This window comes from Ranitomeya imitator, chromosome 6, assembly GCF_032444005.1.
Source record: "Ranitomeya imitator isolate aRanImi1 chromosome 6, aRanImi1.pri, whole genome shotgun sequence".
NCBI classification, from domain to species: Eukaryota; Metazoa; Chordata; class Amphibia; order Anura; family Dendrobatidae; genus Ranitomeya; species Ranitomeya imitator.
In genome coordinates this window covers 520,351,701-520,373,979 of record NC_091287.1, presented here as the reverse complement: position 1 = coordinate 520,373,979, position 22,279 = coordinate 520,351,701, and the positions used below count along the sequence as shown (strand labels likewise).

General features: G+C 47.4%; 1 protein-coding gene across 1 annotated transcript in view; it reads left to right on the top strand.

The window, feature by feature from the left end:
- The first annotated feature begins 796 nt into the window (after positions 1-796).
- EIF3H (eukaryotic translation initiation factor 3 subunit H) overlaps positions 797-22,279 on the top strand; it is a 153,187-nt gene continuing 131,704 nt past the window's right edge. Inside the window, exon 1 of the mRNA XM_069731802.1 lies at positions 797-951. Within this exon, the coding sequence (XP_069587903.1) occupies positions 865-951 (87 nt within the window). The 5' untranslated portion in view covers positions 797-864. The remainder of the gene's footprint in view (positions 952-22,279) is intronic.

Sequence of the window (22,279 nt, the reverse complement as noted above, 5' to 3'; positions counted from 1 at the left end):
GGAGAGGGTAGGGGCATGTGCTCTTCCCTGGGCGATGCCCGCTTGTTAAGGGTGCAAACTTTCATTGTAATGAATGGAGATTGAGCCCGAAGACCTCCATTGAAGATGGGGCTGTGCAGAATCCGCTTCCTGTGTCCTCGAGGTCGTGACGAACTCCCAGGGGTCGGATCCCCAGCGGCCAATATGTTATAACTTTCTATATTGGGAATAATTTTGGCAAAAAAAAAAACTCTTTAAAATTGAAATGTGTATAAAGCTCGTTCAATTAGAGCCCAACCTTCAGACGCCTCAACCCAAAATCATATTCAAAAAATGTAGGCCTCATCCCCAGCTCCTGTTTGGCTCCGAGCGGTGCAAAAGTTTGTGCGCGGTGGCGAGCAAAGCGACGTCAAGAGCGACGAGAGGTGAGAACTATCACAATGCCGAGTTATTTTTTTAATGAGGTATTTAGTTGGAGCAATTCAATACTCCTCCGACCACCCATAATGGCGTTTTTGGCACACTGCTAGGAATGTTTGAAAATTCAGGACTGTCGACAACAAAGCCCTTCGTGAAGCACACAGCCCCATCACAAGTAACTATACGCCCCTGCAAAATGAACACCCTACACAGAGTGATGTTTTAGCATTTTTTTTATTCAGCACTGTGCTCATAGTGAGGCAGACTGACTGAGCACACGCCATATAACGCTATTTTGGGGCCTAAAGAAGATGTAAAAAAAAAAAGTGTGAATTTCTTTGCCCATAACTAAGATGGCGCTCGTCAAGTCCCGCCTCAGCCGGATGACGTCACACCTTCGCCCACTTCCTGTTTCCGCCGCGCGTGTGCTCTCGCTCTCTTTCTTTCTATCCGGCAGCTGAAAAGATGGCATCTCGGAGAGAAGCCGGCAGCGCGGCCCCGGTCCCGGCGGCGGCGGAGATCCCGGTGAAACAAGTGCAGATAGACGGACTGGTGAGTGAGCGTTATATACAGGCGGAGGTGGTAAAGCGCGGGCCGCTGCCTGCTGGAGGAGCGCGAGTTGCTTGCTGGGACTTGTAGTTCCGTGAGCAGTGTGTTCACATAGGATAAGGCGGTGATGTTCGGCTTGTGAGACTACAACTCCCAGCACTTGTAGATACTCGCTGGCTGTAAGTGGGAATTTCATTTCTTGCCCGACCATTCTGCCTGTGGTCACACGTAGGGTGCGGGCAGCTGGGTGTGTGTGTGTGTGTGTGTGTGTGTGTGTGTGTGCATGCGTGCGTGCGTTCGTCTCTCTCTGTGTGTGTGTGTGTGTGTATGTTTGCGGCTCTTTGTGTGTGCGTGTATGCGTGCGCGTGTGTGTGTGTGTGTGTGCGCTCGCATGCATGCGTGCGGATCTTTGTGTGTGCGTGCGGATCTTGTGTGTGTGTGTGCATGCATGTGGATCTTGTGTGTGCGCATGCGCATGTGTGGCTCTTGTGTGTGCGCATGCGCGTGTGTGGATCTTGTGTGTGCGCATGCGCGTGTGTGGATCTTGTGTGTGCGCATGCGCGTGTGTGGATCTTGTGTGTGTGCGCATGCGCGTGTGTGGATCTTGTGTGTGCGCATGCGCGTGTGTGGATCTTGTGTGTGTGCGCATGCGCGTGTGTGGATCTTGTGTGTGTGCGCATGCGCGCGTGCGGATCTTGTGTGTGTGCGCATGCGCGCGTGCGGATCTGGTGTGTGTGCGCATGCGCGCGTGCGGATCTGGTGTGTGCGCATGCGTGCGTGCGGATCTTGTGTGTGCGCGTGCGGCTCCTCGCCAGCCTTTCTGTATTGATGGTAATTAAAATGTCTACCTTGTCCCCATTGCTATATATCATTTTTATTGCTGCTAATGTTGACTAAAGGGGGCGGCAATGAGACCCCAATAGTCCGGATACTCTAGTGAGAGCTGCAGCCATTAGTCCCTTTAGTTTGTCTGTGTGGATTCTGCAGAGCCGTTGCGGTTATGTGATACTATAAGTTCTGAGGCTTATTTTTTTGTCTTCATATTTTAGTGGTTAAAAAAAATTCAAAACCTTAAAGGAAATATGTCAGCAGGTTTTTACTATGTAATCTGACAGCAGCATGAAGTGGGGACAGAGACCCTGATTCCAGCGATGTCACTTATTTGGTGTAGCAGTTGTGATAACAATCACAGCTTTTCTGTTGAGCTCTGATCTAGCAGAGCTCAGAATGCTGAGCCCTGTATTGGCTACTTTCTCTGTACTATATATATTGATTGTGAGCAGCCAATCAGTGCTGGGGGCGTGGCTGGACTAGGAGGCAGGAGACACCTAGTCCTCGAGTGGTAACCTCCTGCTGATTAATTACGGATTGTATTTAAACAGCCCAGTAAGGCCTCTTTCACACTTTAGTTGTTTGGCGTCAGTCTAAAACCGCCATTTTCCTCAAATAACGGATCCGTCATTTTTTTTTTTTGACGGATCCGCTATTTTCCCATAGACTTGCATTAGCGGCGGATTGTGACGGATGGTCGTCCGTTCCATCCGCCATGCGATGGATCTGTCGAAATTTGGCGGACGTCATCTAGACATAGACGGACATTATAATGTTTTTGTCAACGCCGAAATGGCGGATCGCGACGGATCCGTCGCGTTTGCCATTCCATAGAATGCCCGCCTATGGGCGACGGATCCGTCGCGACCATCATTTCGGCGGATCCGTTGCCCCAATCTGCTTTTTCAATTGCGCATGCTCCAAAAAGTAGATACTTTTCCCAGACAACCCCCAAGTAACGGATACGTCAAAAAACCGGATTCGTTAGAACCGTTTTCTCAACAATTGTGACGGATCCGTCACTATGTCGGAAGTGACTGACGCCAAACAACTGAAAGAAGCCTAGTGACACATCACTGGAATCAGGATCTCTGCCCATACATCATGTTCTTAGATTTCATAGGAAAATCCTAGTGAGATTTTGTTTTTTTTCAGCCAAGATAGCGACTGAGGATGCAGATGGTGCCCGCACAGAACCTTCAGGAAACCTCTTGTAAGGCCACAGTCAGATGCCATATAAACGGGAGTGAGATCAGAACGCAGTCAGACTGGCAGCGGCTCTCCTGACCCGAGCATGGCCCCTTCATATATTTCTATGGCGCTGTGTTCAGGGGAGCTGCTGCCAGTCCGTTCACTGCATTCCGACTTGCGCATCCATTCAACTGCATCTTAGTTGTGACCCATCGGACCCCCACAAACACGAAGGGGTGCGTAATCGGTGATTGACAGCAGCATGCAAATGGTTAAACTGCAGTGATCACAGCTTGTAAAACGACAAACACTAATGGTGCTCGTCCCCTCAGCGTCCAGCACCTATAGCTGCAGCCAGTCAGAGTTTAATGACTCACGTCATCTACATTGGAGTGGTGCGCCATCACTGGACCGGGGGAGGGTGATTACCTGCTATGCTTTCCAGTTTTTTTAAGCGGAAAACCTCTTTTAATTTTTTTTCTTTTTGGTTACTATCATCCTGAAGATACTTGTAGTATAGTATTGCATTTGGTGATGTTGCGCAGTAGGACCCCCCCATCACATGGCTATGCTCGTACTATGTGCTTATAAACCTGTAACATACAAGGCTGGAGAAACGTCCCCTTTAATGCCTGATGTGTAGAGGTTGTGTGCCGACGGTTTCCATGCTGGAGGCTGATGTGCGGTCTAGTGGAGTTGTCCCTGTACAGTCGGCCATACGCGTGACTTAAGGGCTTCTCTGGGACTTTGACATTGTTGTCCCTCAGGACAGGTTATCAATATCTGACACCCGGTACATGCAGGTACTGCCATCTCCGTGGAGTGAGACCCCCAAGGTGGAGCACGGCTTCCTCCACCTTACTCCATCTTGGTGTGATGGAGACTGGAATGTTTGTTACCTCTGAAGTGTCGGTGGTGAACGTTCTGGGAGATATTTAATATATTGATGCGGAGAGCTATTGGTGGCTGCTATTGTTTCTTCACGAGAAAATGCGTTTTAAGGAATAGAATTTGTGGCGTGCAATTATTGTGAAGATTACAAAGCTACAGGCCGGTGTTATCTCCTGCCTCGGTGGTCACCACATACTTAGAGGATAGCACATCACTTCCCCCTTTCTGTAGTGTTCTACATCACAGGCCCCTTATCTCCACTGCTCTGTGCTCCCTCCTTTTCCCCAGTCTTTAGATGGATTGTTTGTCACATGCTGGGGAGCAGAAATTGCTGGAGGTTCATCAGGGGCTCGCCGGAGGTTCATCAGGGGCTCGCTGGAGGTTCATCAGGGGCTCGCTGGAGGTTCATCAGGGGCTCGCTGGAGGTTCATCAGGGGCTCGCCGGAGGTTCATCAGGGGCTCGCCGGAGGTTCATCAGGGGCTCGCCCGGTGGCTCATCAGGGGCTCGCCCGGTGGCTCATCAGGGGCTCGCCCGGTGGCTCATCAGGGGCTCGCCCGGTGGCTCATCAGGGGCTCGCCCGGTGGCTCATCAGGGGCTCGCCCGGTGGCTCATCAGGGGCTCGCCCGGTGGCTCATCAGGGGCTCGCCCGGTGGCTCATCAGGGGCTCGCCCGGTGGCTCATCAGGGGCTCGCCCGGTGGCTCATCAGGGGCTCGCCCGGTGGCTCATCAGGGGCTCGCCCGGTGGCTCATCAGGGGCTCGCCCGGTGGCTCATCAGGGGCTCGCCCGGTGGCTCATCAGGGGCTCGCCCGGTGGCTCATCAGGGGCTCGCCCGGTGGCTCATCAGGGGCTCGCCCGGTGGCTCATCAGGGGCTCGCCCGGTGGCTCATCAGGGGCTCGCCCGGTGGCTCATCAGGGGCTCGCCCGGTGGCTCATCAGGGGCTCGCCCGGTGGCTCATCAGGGGCTCGCCCGGTGGTTCTCTGCCTCTTAGGCTTCATGTACACGACCGATTTTCTCGGATGAGTGTTATCTGTGGATTTCACGGACAGCATGTCATGATCCTGCCATGGTCAAATTACTTTCCAGCACACTTGCCAAGGAAACCGGTCAACTGAAGAGGTGGCCGGTAACCTTGTCAATGAACTGTAAACTTATTGGTTATTAGTAGAGATGGGCGAACCCAAATGGTAAAGTTCTGTGTCCATACTGAGCACCTACTGTTCACTAGGAAGTCCGTGTTACTGTTGGGGTTTGGCCCCCTGAACACAGGGTGTTTGTTGTGCTGTAGTGTGCATGGCAGTGCGGCAAACACCGATTCTGATAAGCGGTAAAATCCTCATCATCACCGCCAGTCAGACAGCCGCAGTTCTCACGCTGTCAAATAACATCGTGAGCGCTCAGCTGTGATCGGAGGTATAAATTTTACGTCCTGTCGTTGGTGTTGGCTGATTGGACTACTGCTGCCGCTAATAAGTGAGCGCAGGAGCAGCTGATGGGAGTATTCATCCCCCGGCTTCTGCACTGTAAATAAATAAATAAATAAATAAAAACCTGCATGGGTTCCCCTGTATTTTTGATAAGCAGCCAGGCAAAACTCACAGCGGGGGGGCTGCGCCCTTCAGCTGTCGGCATTAGTAAGGTTGGTTATCAAGAATAAAAGGGTCCCTGCGCCGTATTTTTTAAATAAATATTTTTTTAATAACTGCATGGAGTCCCGCCAATTTTTGACAACCAGCTTTGCTATTGCATATAGCTGGGGGCTGGCATTCTCAGGCTGGTGGTAATAATAATAATCTTTTATTTATATAGCGCCAACATATTCCGCAGCACTTTACAGTTTGTTTCAAACATAAGTCATAAGTAACAACGTTAACAATACAATAATTAAAGCAAAATAAGACGACCCTGCTCGTGAGAGCTTACAATCTACAATGAGGTGGGGGAGATACAAAGTACAGGCGTGTATTTACAATGCTGTAGTTACAATGATGGTCCAGCCATCTTCAGGGGTGGGGGATAGATGGGGATAGTGAATGGGCTACACACACACACAAACATAAAATTACTTAGATTACTGAATGTGATAGGCCGCTCTGAACAAATGTGTTTTGAGCGAGCGCCTAAAACTATGCAAATTGTGGATGGCCCTAATATCTTGGGGTAGAGCATTCCAGAGGATTGGCGCAGCACGGGAGAAGTCTTGGAGTCGGGAGTGGGAGGTACGGAATAGTGCAGAGGTTAATCGAAAGTCATTTGCAGAGCGCAGAGGTCGGTTAGGCCGATAGACAGAAATGAGGGAGGAGATGTATGGGGGTGCCGCACTGTGGAGAGCTTGTGGGTGAGAACAAGTACTTTGAATTGTATCCTGTAATGAATGGGCAGCCAGTGTAACGACTGGCGAAGAGCTGATGCATCTGAGTAACGATTAGCCAGATGGACAACCCTGGCTGCTGCATTAAGGATTGACTGGAGAGGGGAAAGTCGAGTGAGGGGGAGGCCAATTAATAGAGTGTTGCAGTAGTCCAGGCGGGAGTGGATCAGGGGGACACTGAGGGTTTTTGTTGTTTCCATGGTGAGAAAAGGGCGGATTCTAGAGATGTTCTTTAGGTGTAAGCGGCTCGAGCGGGCAAGAGATTGTATATGGGAGGTGAAGGAGAGATCGGAGTCAAACATAACACCCAGACAGCGCACCTGCTGCCGAGGTGTTATTATGGTGCCACCCACGGAGAGGGAAATGTCAGATTTAGGGAGGTTAGTAGATGGCGGGAGCAGAAGAAGTTCAGTTTTGGAGAGGTTGAGTTTCAGATAGAGAGCGGACATGATGTTGGAGACTGCGGACAGACAGTCAGTGGTGTTCTGTAGTACAGCGGGGGTAAGGTCAGGGGATGACGTATATAGTTGTGTGTCATCAGCATAAAGATGGTACTGAAAGCCAAATCTGCTGATGGTCTGTCCAATTGGGGCTGTGTAGAGGAAGAAGAGAAGAGGGCCAAGGACTGAGCCCTGAGGTACCCCGACAGTGAGAGGAAGAGGAGATGAAGTGGAGCCAGAGAACAGAACACTGAAGGAGCGGTCAGAAAGATAGGAGGAGAACCAGGAGAGAGCAGTGTCCTTAATGCCTAGTGACTGGAGCCTAGAGAGTAGGAGAGGGTGGTCAACAGTGGCGAAAGCTGCAGAAAGGTCGAAAAGAATGAGCAGAGAGTGGTCACGTAAGGGGCCATCGATATTGCCCCCAGCCTGAAAATAGCAGCCTGCAGCCACCCAGAAAAGCTGTATCTATTGGATGCGCCCATTCTGGTGCTTTGCCCGGCTCTTCCCACTTGTCCTGTAGTGGTTACAAGTTTGGTTCATATTTGTGGGGTTGATGTCGCCTTTATATTGTCAGGTGACATTAAGCCCACGGCTTAGTAATGGAGAAGCAGCTATAAGACACCTATCCATTACTAATCCTATAGTTGTATGGTAAATAAAGACACAGAATAAAGTCCTTTATTAGAAATAAAACACACTTTTCCATTTTTATTTAAAAATAACCAACTCGTTCTCCTGTAATAAAGCAAAAATAAAAAAAACCAATATCCCTCACCTCTGTCGTTCTGTCCTACGTTGTAATCCATGTCTGGGGGATTAATAGTTTTCAACCTGGTAGGTGCCAAGATGCGACTGTCCAGGCTGAGGACCACTGGTGAATGAGCTGCTGCGAGTGCATTGACTAGCGGTGACGTCGTAGAGGTTACTGCTGGGAACTGAGGCTGCTTTCCCAGCAGGACTGAACTGCGGTGACACCCGTCAGATCCCCGCTTGCAGCATGGTAGCACATCTAGGCCATGCAGGATGCTCATAGTTGCTCTGGCAAAGTGTTGCCTGCTTTTGTAAAATGTCTCCCGAGCATAGAAATGGCCGTGCTACTTGTTCCGCAACCAAATCTTTGCATCTCCGAGCTGTTAGTGCACCAGTAATCCCCCGGCTACTGTACGTGATGCCAACCAAAGCATAATCCTAGGAGTAGAGCCAGTGTCGCATTCCCTCGCATGTACCTCTCCTTGGCGTTACCCACGTAGTATTTTATCGGGTTAAAAAAATGGCACATAGTAAATCCATTCTTGACTGCATGTGAAATTAGACAAGACATATGAAGCCTTGGGCATCTCAGTGACTATACAAACCATCAAAAGTGGTTTACACGGCCTTGGGCTGCAGGAGGTCTACTCATCTTGCAACTCCTCTCTCAAAGGCTATTATGTAGAGCAAGAGGGCAATGAAGGTTTCCATTTTCCACAGAGTGGACCCCAAATACTCGCAGGCTTATCCTCTTCAGTGTTGAGTCCTGCCATCTAGGTTTTGCCATGAAGAGGCCTTCACGAGGGGACATTAGTGTGCTAGGAGATGTTCTTCAACATGGCAATGCTGCATGTTTCTTCTCCTCCTGTGGGCAGCCAGAGTGATCTAAATGTGCTACCATGGCCTGCAGCATCATGTCTTTTTAATAGAGCACATCTGGGACATCATTGACCTGAAAGTACAAAAGAGCTGCCAGTTGCGGATCTTGATGATTTACCCAAGTGCATTCATTGCAGTAGAACTTTCCTCCTCCAGCATTGCAGGCCATCTGCGAGCTCAGCGACTCTGCCTGAGATGACAGGAGCTACTGAGCTTATGATTGGCCTGAGTGCTGAAATTTTGAGGTCAGCGCCGTATACAATAACCGACACCAGGCGCAGTGGCGGAGACCAGAGGAGGTTATTTGCGCTGGAATTACTCAAATTGTTCCTGGGGTCTGAGATTTCTGAAACCAGAAAATTTCAATATTTGGAAATTGGTGGAAGGGAAATATTTTTAGAAGAGTTAGGGTACCGTCACACAGTGGCACTTTGGTCGCTAGGACGGCACGATCCGTGACGTTCCAGCGATATCCTTACGATCTCGCTGTGTCTGACACGCTACTGCGATCAGGGACCCCGCTGAGAATCGTACGTCGTAGCAGATCGTTTGAAACTTTATTTCGTCGCTGGATCTCCCGCTGAAATCGCTGAATCGGCGTGTGTGACGCCAATTCAGCGATGTTTTCACTGGTAACCAGGGTAAACATCGGGTTACTAAGCGCAGGGCCGCGCTTAGTAACCCGATATTTACCCTGGTTACCATTGTAAATGTAAAAAAACAAAACACTACATACTTACATTCCTGTTGTCTGGTCATGTCCCTCGCCTTCAGCTTCCCGCACTGACTGGTGAGCGCCGGCCAGCCGTAAAGTACAGCGGTGACGTCACCGTTCTGCTTTCCGGCTGTCCGGCGCTCACTGTCAGTGCAGAGAAGCACAGCGCCGAGGGACGCGACAGGAATGTAAGTATGTAGTGTTTGTTTTTTTTACTTTTACGCTGGTAACCAGGGTAAACATCGGGTTACTAAGCGCGGCCCTGCGCTTAGTAACCTGATGTTTACCCTGGTTACCCGGGGACCTCGGGATCGTTGGTCGCTGGAGAGCGGTCTGTGTGACAGCTCTCCAGCGACCAAACAGCGACGCTGCAGCGATCGACATCGTTGTCGTATCGCTGCAGCGTCGTTTTAGTGTGACGGTACCCTAAGTGTAACTAACCCCCCCCCCCCCCCCGGGTGTGGCACCTGCTCTCTGCCGCTGCTCAAGTCCCCGTTTTATTTTATCACAACTATATTGCACATAACCACTGCGGCCGATCCATGAGCTCGACGTCTCGCGCTCTGTCTACATCGGCAGAGCTGCTGTGCTCAGCGATTGTCTGCAGCGGCGATCATCGCTGGAGCTGTGACTCCTCCGCTGCAACCAAGACGGAAAGTTGGCGCCGGAAGGAGGTAGGATGAGAACAATCTGGCTTTTGGGTAACATTTTTGAAAGTGGAGAAACCTTTTTGAGGTTTTTTTTTTTTTTCCACCATTTGATGTCGTTTTCAGTGAGTTGATCATTGAAAATAAGTTGATGAATAATGAAAGTTTGTAAACTTTTGGAGTGGTGACGATCAGACCCGTTCTACCCGCTTAGTAACTTTGTCTATATGGATTGACCATTATTAAAATTAAAAATGTGGCTATGCTGGTAGGGTATCGGCACGATGGATTGCCAGAATATATAATCGTCTGTGTAAGGCCAGCTATTAATAAGAGCCTCTGTAATGAGACAGATACCGCCTGGCATTGTGCTGCCGCCGGCTGGATGTGCCAGCCCGCTAAGCGGCCTGATGGATTTAGTCGGATTCTGATCTCTCGGCGTTACTCGCCGCTTTGGGAACCTGGGAGATCGTCTTAGCGAGATGAAGAACGTGGGTTTTTAAGCTCAAGACAGATTCTCCCTCCCCGGCTTGCCAAAATGTCTGAGCGATGGGTCGCGGTTAGAGGCCTCGTCTCCACGTGCGAAAATGAATTGAGCCTATTGTCCTTTTGACAACTCTGGGGAGCTGGATGAGGACAAAGTGTCCGGCAGATAAATGGCACGCTGCCCCGGCGAGCTAGCGCTATCAGGAGAGGACGACGAGGAAGAAAAATCCACCCTGTAAGAGGGCGACCAGGTCATCGCTCAACCAGCACCTCCACGAATAAAGACGACTCCACGTCCTACAAGGGGGATTTGTGCCTTCGGAAAGAGAAATTGCACCGTCGTAAGCTCGACTTGCCGATTGACTTTTTTTCTTGTGTAGTTTTTTTTTTTTTATATTACCAGAGAAGTGTTTAAGTGGAGACGTCTTTCCGGTGTCAGAATATTTCTCCAGTTCACTTTAGCCTCCTTGTGTGCACTACGTGGTTCTTGGCCTCGGAGATATTTCACTGTAAGCACTTGGCGGACAGCGTCGAGGAATAATTCCGGTTGGCACAATGGAGCCGCTTTTTTTTTTTTTTTTTTTTATAGTTTTTTTTTTTTTTAATTTTATTTTTTGGTGAATTTTCCAGTATTATGATGTTCTGTTCTAGCAGATAAGGACACATAGTAAAATGTTTGGAAACTAGAACTTATCTTGGGTCAAGTCTTTTCTAGAAAGATGGACCTGTTGCAATTTTTGTGGTTGAAAGAAAAGGAGTCAAAGTGGTGAAAAATAGCATTTTCAACATAATAGCTAGACCCCAAGATATGCGGGATGTCAAGGCTGGTGAGAGGCGTCCGTTTGGAGGTCAAAAATGTAATGAGGCCTGACTTTTTTTTTCTCTATTCCAAAGGTGTCTCCAACGAGACAGTTTCAGAAAACTTTTGCCATTTTTCAAGAGTGGCCAATAAGTAGGAATAAAAATAAAATAAGCCTCACCGTCTGAAGCCCCTCGGTCTTCATTCTGCACCATCTTTCATTTACGTGACCGCTGCTGACATTTGCATACTAGACACATGACCACTGGAATCATTGATTGTCTGCAGCGCTGAATGATTGCCAGGATGTCATCACTCTTGGCTCAGGTTTTCGTACTTGCCAACTTTGGGAAAAGTTTCATAAGAAAAAAGCTTTGAATAAAAATGGTAGAAAGGGGCCGTAATGTGCACCTTATGTGACCGATCCTAGATGTTGGGCATGGCGGGAGTATAATGGGGCTGTCCAGCCTCGCGAACGTCTCATGTAAACATAGTCCTATAATCTACGGTAAGGCGCGCTCGGACATGGCGCCTTTTGGGTTACTGATTTTTTTTTAGGGTTGCACTTTAGTGTCCGTCACTCTGAAATACGAGTAAAATTGCAGGTTTGGGAAACATCACTTTTCAATGGAAGGTGTAAGAATTGAGCGGCACGGCAGGAGATGCCGCCGCTGCGCCTCTTTCTGCTCTGGTTGTGGCGTTAGTCCTGATGTTGTCCGTGCGTTGATGCGTTTTGCTCTTTCCAATTTCTTTCCTTCTGACCTTTCCTATTGACCGACTCCTAGTAAAAGCCACTCAGTAATTACGCGTCTTTCAGCCATTTCTTCCTGGTCCTTTAATTTCTTTCCAGGGTCTTCAGTGACGTCTTTGGCTAATAATGGGTGTCCGAATCCTGCACGTCTGCGGATAAATGGCAGCCATTGTCCAGTGAACACACAGGAGATGCTCGTCCTCTCCATTGTAAGGAAAGTCCTGATGGCAGCGGCCGACACACTATATGGACCCGGCAGCAGGCCAATCGCTCATGTGTTGGCCCCCTTACCTCCTGGGGTCCTGTGCGCTTGCACCAATGATATGTCCGCCCCTGGTTGATGGGCGCACGTACAGAATGTGCCTGCCGCCATATTATTATTATTGTTTTTTTTTTTTTTTTGTTTATAAAAAAAAAAAAAATGCGTGAAGCATTTAAGAATGCAGTTGTTTTTTTTTATTTTTTATTTTTTTTCTGTCTCCCCATAGAAGCCCACAAGGAGACAATGCCCCAATCAGTGCGGAAGTTCAGCAGGGTCTCTATACACAGAGGGCCGGAGTTTTCATGAAATCACATCCACTTTGCTTGAGCTGTCGGGATGTGTTCACACGCAGCATTTTCTGAGCAAAAATACGCAGCAGAAGATATCATTACTCTCCTGCTGCCCATCTATTAATCTAGTCTCTGTAGCCAAGTGTTCCTTGATATCCCCATCTATCAAGATCATATGTAGTAGGTATAATAATATTAGCAAATCCCTCCAATTAGAAATGTGGTATAGTTCTTCTGATTCATTATGCCACTTACCCCATGTGTAGGGCATTGCAGTAGCGTAGGTATCCATGGTGACAAACAATAACAACTGTCACTGTGACTGTTCGTAACCATGGATACCTAAGCTACTGCAATGCCCTGCACATTGGGTAATCAACGTAGCAAATCGGAAGAACTATACCACATTTCTAATTGTAGGTATTTGCTAATATTACACCTACCACATATTGGGAGAGGATCTCTGAGATGGGAACGCCCCTTTAACTCCTCCTAGGTGTATGGGAGCTGACAGCGGCTGCATTATTGCCCATCAGTGGGTGCCATCTTGTTTCTCAACTAACTAAAAAAAAAAAGGTCAATTTTGTGGTCATTAAGGGGATACATTTTCACAGAGGATTTTGATGTATGCCCTCCGTATTCCGGCTTCTCGTGGTCCGGTCAGCCCTCGTAAATTGCTGAGCGAAGCCCCCGGAGGATCATTTCCCGCAGTAGCAAAAAGTTCAATAATGCGACTCGCACAAAACCTGCGTTTCATTTGCACCTAGAAGTTCCCGCGCTCTCGGCTTGTAATGACCGCGCAGCTCCTGACCCGTCCGGGGGGCAGTATCACAGCTGTATCAGGATTACATCTGGGACTGCGCGGTCTGCGCTGCAGGGCACAGCTGTACTGCGCTGCCGTCACACACCGCACCCGTGGAACGATGCATCGGCTGAATGTGCGCAAGCTTCAGCTTCACAGGATAGGTCATAAAGAGAAGGCTGGATGCTCTGCGGCACAGTCTCGGCCTGAAAATACAGGAGCCCTGTGATCGCACGCTGGTCTGCCACATACGGCTAACAGCAACAAGCATTGGCAAGGGTTAATAAGAGCATAATGTGAAGAACTCAGGCCCCTTCTTCCCTTTAAATCAATGTGGCTTTGGTTTGCAGGCAACGAAACCCCACAGGTGTCTTCAATGATCCACATAAATGGCTGAGAATACGTAGAGTACAACGTTTGGCAATTTCAAGTTTCCAATCTAGAGTATAAAGAAAAAAAAATAGAATGGAGGAGACTAGAATTACTGCAGCTCTTACTTCCTCCTTTCTGATGTCTGTTGAAAAAGCTAATTTAGTCTAGAATCGCTCATACTCCATGGCCCATTATACATCCTGTTTACTGTAAAAAAAACAACAAAAGAAACAGTCCCATTTATCATGCTGTCTCCACGTCAAATAGAATATGTGAGGATCTTGACTAAGTACCCTGATGGCCAAATACCATATGTGAGGATCTTGACTAAGTACCTTGATGGCTCCACATCAAATACCATATGTGAGGATCTCAACTAAGTACCCTGATGTCTCCACATCAAATACCATATGTGAGGGTCTCGACTAATTACTCTGATGCCTCCACGTCAAATACCATATATGAGGATCTCGACTAAGTACCCTGATGCCTCCATGCCAAATACCATATATGAGGATCTCGACTAAGTACCCTGATGCCTCCATGCCAAATACCATATATGAGGATCTCGACTAAGTACCCTGATGCCTCCATGCCAAATACCATATATGAGGATCTCGACTAAGTACCCTGATGCCTCCATGTCAAATACCAAATGTGAGGATCTCAACTAAGTACCCTGATGGCTCCACATCAAATACCATATGTGAGGATCTTGACTAAGTACCCTGATGGCTCCACATCAAATACCATATGTGAGGATCTTGACTAAGTACCCTGATGGCTCCACATCAAATACCATATGTGAGGATCTCGACTAAGTACCCTGATGTCTCCACATCAAATACCATATGTGAGGATCTCAACTAAGTACCCTGATGTCTCCACGTCAAATACCATATATGAGGATCTCGACTAAGTACCCTGATGCCTCCATGCCAAATACCATATATGAGGATCTCGACTAAGTACCCTGATGTCTCCACATCAAATACCATATGTGAGGATCTTGACTAAGTACCCTGATGGCTCCATATTGAATACTGTATGAGGATCGTGGTTTTTTTTTTTTTTTTAAAGTTTTCATAGGAGGAGCACTTTGAATTAAATGATTGCAGTCAGGTCCCTCTGTTTTTTTTGCAAATCTCATCCAGAGCCTTGTAGACCAGGGGTGTCAAACTGCATTCCTCGAGGGCTGCAAACAGGTCATGTTTTCAGGATTTCCTTGTACTGCACAGGTGATAATTTAATCACCTACACAAATAATGAGTTGGTGATTAAATTACCACCTGTGCAGTAGAAGGAAATCCTGAAAACATGACCTGTTTGCAGCCCTCGAGGAATGCAGTTTGACACCCCTGCTGTAGACCATGGCCACGCCACCATGTTTGGTCCCCTGTAATCCCGAGCAGTGCAGATAATAGCAGGTTATGAATGTCCTGGCCGCCCTCCAGCATGGCTTATTGTGTATGATCATTGTGCGTGTCAGCAGTGAGGGTTATAGATGGCAGCGCACCAGAAAACCATCCCCGCGCCTTCTCCTACAAGGATGCCGAGCTGATTATTCTTCCTCTTGTCTTCAGCTCCCTGTTGCACGGCAGATTTGCAATACTCATTCAGAGCTAAAATATGACTGGATAAAATGGAGTTACAGCGTCGTAAAAGTGCTGACTGTGGTGCTATCTCTGCCGTTCCAACAGGCCCATAAAAAATCAGATTTAATCAGCACAAAACGCGGCGCTTCTGTTAAAAGGGCAGTAAAGTTAGCAAATACAACAGTCTGGTCCGGTGCGCGGAAAACTATGTACCAAGGCCAGATGTGGATGTCTGACAGTGGCCTTCCCGATGCTTGGAGTTAGGCGTAACGTCAGGGATCTGTGTATCCAACCATAGAAAGATAGAAAGCTAATAATTCTAAAACCTAGGAACCAACGAGCAGTGAATAGTAATAAGACGTAGAAATAACGAGGCGCTTACTGCCTCCGTGTAAGGTCTGATGTGTATGCGTGAAACTCCTAAGCGCCCTCTAGTGGTGGCTGCAGACAACACAAATGTTAGGATTTAAAGGGAATAGATCAGCAGGTTTTTATGTAATCTGAGAGCAGTATGGGTTTAAGAAGTTAATAAATTCCTTGTAATGGTGTACAAAACCTTTAAGGCTGCAGTTTTTTTTTTTTTCCTTGATTTAGGATATCGTCCGCACGTAGCAATTGTCTACACACTATTAAGAAAAATTGTGGAAATGTGCAGTGTTAAACTTTAAAACCACAGCATGTCGATTCTTTTTGCAGATTTTCACAATGACTTTTATCATCTGCAATGTGTAAGGTGAAGTACGCGGCAATTTCTCCCTGGCCTCAGCCGATCTCGCTCTCACATGTTAGTGTTTGGTTATAGCGCCTTTATTTTTTGGAGTTTCCTCAGTTAATGTATCTGTATAAGGCTATCCGCTCACGTTCATGATTTTTCACGTTTTGTTTTCGTGCTTTTTGCCGTTTTCCGCTAAAAAAAAAAAAAAAAAAAAAAAAAAGCTGACATAAGCATCCCATCATTTTTAATGCATTCCACAATTTCTTGTGGTTTTTTTTTTTTTTTTTTTTACCGCGATGCTTTTTTTTTTTTTTTTTTGCAGAAAAAAAATGCTGCATGTTCATTAATTTTGCGGATTTTTTTTGCGTTTTTGCCACTATATTATTGCATTGGGAAGCTCTGCAAAAAAGTGAAAAATCCACAAAAAAAGCGTAAACCGCGAAAAAAACTCATGCGGATTTCCTGCAGAATAAAATCCGGATTTGCTCAGGAAAATACATTCCTGAAAGTGATGCCACGTGGATATACTGTGTGGGATCTGGTTTAACCCCCGCCGCCGTGCAGAGCTGTAATCCTCAGCTATCAGTCTGAATAGACACAGCTGGCTGTGTCCCATCCCCCCCAACCAAGCGCTGCATAAACAGTTGTCGATGGTTCTGACCCAGGGACCCGACGTCCGGCTAGTAAAGTGCGCTCCCGAGGCGGCTCATTGAAGCAGATGGATTGAGAATTGGCTTGTAGTACAGATCAATGTGAATTATTTTGGAAGCCGGGCCAAGTTGTCGATCCAATGTTTGCTTTTTTTTTTTTTCGCGGAGCAGTTGCTGTGCGTACGCTCTGCCAGCACTTTATGAACAAATCGCCAAAGGTGATTTTTATTATTCTTCTGCTTGTAAAATTGTAGTTTTCCTATGTGGTTCCCTGGCGATTGTTAACGAACGGTCAGTGGGCGTTGATGTTGGCCTTGTGTGATCTCCGTAGGAGCCAGATGTTACGCAAGTCAATGAGAAGCTGTGGATTCTCGCAAAGTTGGCGTCCATTGTGTCCTGAGGACGTGCGATATTTTATTTCTATCTGATTAGTGATGTTTGGTGGTTCCTCATTAACTTCAGAGGCACCAGGTCTACAAATATGTGGCCCACCGGGGCAGGCACAACCTTGGAGAGTCTGTCGGCACGAAACGACTGCTCAAACCAAGCACAGGCACTTGATGCACCTTCGTCATTGCCGAGCTGTTCAGTGCATCTTCCTACCTACTTGTTTTTTTTTTTTTTTTACTCCTGTAAAGCCCAGAGCTGTCAATCAAGGAAGAGGGGTGCAGAGATAAATGTAAAACGGTACACTAAGGGTGCACCTGTGCTTGGTTTGAACAGTGATTGATTTTTTTTTTTTTGTTAATGCAGTCACTGGATTTTTTTCATCCCAAAACTGCTTCTAGGTGTTGCATTTATTCTTCTGCTTTCTAAAGGTAAAATAATATGGTTAAAAAGGACAAGTCGCATGTTAAAAAAAATAGTAAAAAAGGTAAAGACCTTGTAACAATCCCTGAACACCCCTGATTCTGACGCTGTTTTCCGTATTGAGCTACGTCGCTCCTTTGCAGAGATATTCACATTTGTTGCTTTTGGAGTGCATTATGGGAGATCTCTGCTTGTATCTGGGAGTTTCTTCAGAGTCTTCTCTGGGGTGGGGGCGTATGCTTTCACCCCTCCCGTACTTTACCAATCACAGCTTAGCCCCGATGAAGCAGGCTCGGAGGTTGCCAAGCTGTGATTGTTGGCATCTGGGAGGGAGGGGTGAAAACACACACCTCCAGAGAAGACTCTGAAGAAACTCCCCAGTTGAGCGAAGAGATTTCACATATTGTGCTGTAGAAGAATCAAACGTGAAAATCTCTGCAATGGAGCGACTCGCGGCAAAGCTGAAAAGAACGGCAGAATCGGCAATTTTTACATGGTGTTTGATTAACATTTTCGGAGCAGGTGACGGGTTCGCTTTAATCGCCATACTCGAAACAGGTTAACTTTCTGGAGTCAAAATCTTGTGGCCACGTGGTAGAGGGGCCGCGGTGCCCTAAATACATCCTAATATGGCTGAGGTCGCTGAGCACAAGAGACATAATGGGAAGCTAATCTGAATGTTTGACTGGTTTAGGGCGTGGTCATAATGACTCTTCTGCTAAGTGGCTCCGCCTCCTTGACTCCAACTAGGTAATTCACATAGGGCATTCCATGGAATCCTGCTCATTGCCGGTACTGTAAAACACTTGATCTTACACTGCGTCTTCGCTAAGACGCGGCTCCCGCCACAGACATAACCTGCCAAACCATACGAGCTGAGCGGGCGTGTTAGTGGGGGACATGGTGGAAGATCGCAGATGGCCGAACGATCTTCTGGCTGTCGACTACTCTCTTTGTCAGTTGTTGCATTGTGAAGATTCTAAAGAAACTTTTTTTTTTTTTTTTTTTTGGCTTTTCAAAACTTTTGTTTTAAACAGACTTGTGTGATCGCACAAAAAAGAGAGAATAGGTGAATGATTTGGAGACTTCTGGGGGCACTTAGTCTTCCTGCCACTATTGAAGCTGATTCTGAGCATTGTATCCGAGACGGCGCAGAAGATCCTGCCGCTGATTAACTGCAGCGTGTGAAGGCGTCGATGCCTGAGAAATACTGATGTCTCATCTATGGGGAATTTATGGAAAAGAGAAGTGCTGCCATTCCTGATCTGTTCTGTAGACCGGTGGCTTGATAAGGGATTTGTGTGATGAAACGTCGCTTTACTTGCAGGTCCGACACCTATTATTGCAGGTATTTCGGCCAGTTATCAGGCTCGGTGCCCCTGCATCATGCTGCTCTCAGATTAAGTAGCTAAAGCCTTCTGACGGATTCCTCAATATTCACATCTAATGAAACGTTATCAATGGTGTGATAAATACCGTATCTGCTGGCTCAAAATCTAAAAGTTTCCTTCTTAAATGGCTGCCAACTCTCCCACAGACAAGCCCTCGTTCAGAACAAAGCGATCGGCAGTCCAAAATCGGACATGTCCGCTCATCGTCTCACCTGACCATCAGTCGGCCGGTGCCTCCATACACATTAGACAGTTGGCTGCCCCTGCGCCGCAAAGTTGCCCCTTTGCAAAATATTCCTCTCCATGCACACTACCCCTTTACAACTTATCCACCACCCATGCACTACTCCTTTCCAAAATATTCCTCCCACTGCCCCTTTCCAAAAATATCTGCCCCTCTGCAAAATATGCTCGTTTTGTATATAGCCTCAATATGTCCAGGAACTTACCCAATTCTCAAGCTTTATCATTATCTTTTGATGTGGTGGCCCAGTTTTCTTAGCATTCTGCCAGCACCACTCTTGCTGGAACTACGTTTTCCATCACTTCATAGCATGCAGTTCTCCTGTCACTGTCCAATGGCTTGGCTATCCCAACCTGAAAGCCCGACTCTGTGTTTTTTCTTGTCTGGAGTTTGACAAAGTCAGGAGTGGAGAAACAAGGCCCAGCCGTCACTCTCTGTGATCTTTCTTGGCATCTTTGCTGCTGGAGACAGATTACACTTGACAACAGGCAGTAGCCGGCAAGTTACATCCAAGGAAGACACTTGGGCCTCTTTCACACTTCCGTTTTTACAATCTGCACAGGATCCGTCAAAATGTTGCAGAGACGGATCCTGTGCAGATTGTAAAAAACGTGTGCACTGGGCCTGTCTTTCTGACGGACCCGTCGAGGCTATGTGCACCTGTTGTGTATGCGTATAAGCAGCGGTTTTCCGCTACGAAAACGCATGCACAACACAACCTAAGTTAAAAATAATAAAAAAAAATAAAAATTGCAATATTCTTACCTTCCGGCATCCCGAACAGCGTTACCGATGCTCGCAATACTCCCGGCAGCTGGGGTTCCCAGTAATGCCTTGCGTGCAATGACCTCTGATGACATAGCGGTCTCGCGGAACCCGTTGCTGGATTCCTGCTTTTAACAGTCAGCGACGGATCCTGCATCCACAGACTTCCATTATAGCCAACGACAGGCAGCGCAGGATTTGTCGCTGAGCGATTTTCCCACATACAGAAAAAATGTTCCTCTGTGCGTTGTCCTTACCCGACGGATAGCAATTCTCTGACAGATCCAGTGCACGACAGATGAAACGGAAGGCCATCCGTCACAATCCGTCGCTAATACAAGTCTGAGAAAAAACAAGATCCTGCAGAAAAATTTGCTGGATCCTGTTTTTTTCAAAAATCAACGGATTTCAACAGGAGCTCAAAGACGTAAGTGTGAAAGAGGCCTAAGGCTTCTTTCACGTTTCCGTCGATACTCGGCCGTCACCAGGCGTCGGCGCGACGTACCGACGGAAGTTTGTGAATTTGTGAGTGACGTGAGCAGCGGACGCAGTGTTTCAACGTTTCCGCTGCCCATTGTAAAGTCCCAGGGAGGAAGGGGTAAGTTCGGCTGGGCATGCGCATTAAAAAATGCAGGAGAGGACGTACGAAAAAATGTTCTCTTGTATGTTTTTTCGCAACGACTGCCCGCCAAATACCGACGCATCCAGTGCACGACGTATGGAACGTGTGGCCATACGTCGCGATGCGTCGGTAATACAAGTCTATTTGAAACAAACGCATCCTGCGGGCAACTTTGCAGGATGCGTTTTTTCCACAGGACGACGCATTGTGACGGTCTGCAAAAGACAGAAATGTGAAAGTAGCCTTAGGCCCCGATTCAGCAAAGGGTATTCGTCAGGACTCTGGAGTAAAGCACGTAAGTCACAAAATGTTTGCAAACCCGAAAATGAGCAAAAATCTGGCAACATTCTCACCCAACTCTGCCAAAATATGCCTCTCTCGTCTGGGGCCATCACATCAACAAGGGCGTCGTTCTTTGAATCTGGGCTTTGGTGGCCTTCACTTTAGGGTGAATTTTTTTTTCAAGCTAAAAAAAAACAAAACAAACAGAATTGTAAAATTCATCCCATTATCAAATGAGATCAAGATGTCTTGAGTAGTGATGAGCGAGTGTACTCGTAGCTCGGGTTTTCCAGAGCACGCTCGGGTGAGCTCCGAGTATTTGACTGCTTGGAGATTGTTTTCATCATGGCAGCTGAATGATTTACAGCTACTAGCCAGCCTGAGTACATGTAGGTCTTCCCTAGCAACCAGGCAACACCCACATGCATTTAAGCTGGCTAGTAGCTGTACATTATTCAGCTGCCATGATGAAAACTAAATCTCCGAGCAGTCATAAATACTCGGAGGTCACCCGAACGTGCTCGAGAAAACCTGAGCTAAGAGTACACTCACTCATCACTAGTCTTGAGGTATAGGGTCCAGTTTAACAATTGCTACGTGCAAAACTAATACTGTTTTGTTCTGAGGGGGTGGTACACAATACCTGTATTTTAAGGGGGTTGTCCCAAAGAGAATTCCTGTTTATGTTCCCAAGTTGGGTGCCGGAGCAGGACTGATCAGCTGCGTGATAAGTGGCGACTCTTTGAAGTAAGTTGTCTGAGACTCAACCATGTTAATGGCCACCAGAGAGGATCCCTGCATCATATTTTGGCCCATCAGCATGTCCATTTCTTTGGAAGTTCTCATGTGCTTGCAGATAAAGAATTTGCAGGACATAAACCCCCATATACTTTCACTAGCATCCAGCCAAGCGATCATCCGAGAGGGATCTTGTCCATCTCCCTTTCACAGGAGAGCTCGCTCTGCCAAGTTTTCCGTAACAGAGCCGTTGCCTGACTTCTCTGGTGGCTGCCTATCTTCGTGAGGACAAACGCATCGGTAATCCAAATTTCGACATACCTGATCCTTATTTTCCCCAAAATTCTGTTGCGGGTGAATCCGGAGGGGTGCTCCACACTCTTCGATATCGGTCGGTTTGGCTGGTTAATGTTGGTTAAGCCCACCGATCGTGACCGGTTCATCAGACAGTCTAATATGCATGCTGGCCAACTGATGGTCGGGTGAGATGCCTATAGCCCTTGTTCAGTTTCAGACTGCCGATCACTTTATTCTCCCTGAGATAAGCTACCGGCTGACGTGTCAATCGGCTTTCTCCTTGAGAACACCGGAGCGTTCAGCTAAGTGAGCGCTCCGGTGTATGGGGGTGTCATCTGAGATGGCTTTCATCCCAACGATGGTCCGAAGCATCCATAAATATTCATGGCCAGCTTAGTATATTCCTCTAGACTTTTGAAGGTTCCTTGCTTTGTGCTTGGCCAATTTTTCTCTGTCACTTGGTCGTTTCTTCTCCGAACATCAAGGCAATCTCGCTTTAACTATTTCTGTGCTCCCTGCAAACTTGTGAGCGTACGTGGTACTTAATTACCAGCAACTTGTATTTTTCAGGTCAGCCATGCCTTCATAATTCCATGTAATGGCCGGTGGTCAGACGGCTGTATATCACTGGTACAGCTGCAGCCATTGTGCCGCAGTGTGGCGTGCGTCGGGTAGCAGCACATGGTTTTTTGATAGCTGCCATTTCCTATGTCGTGTGTGTTACATTTCCCGCACATGTACTCCT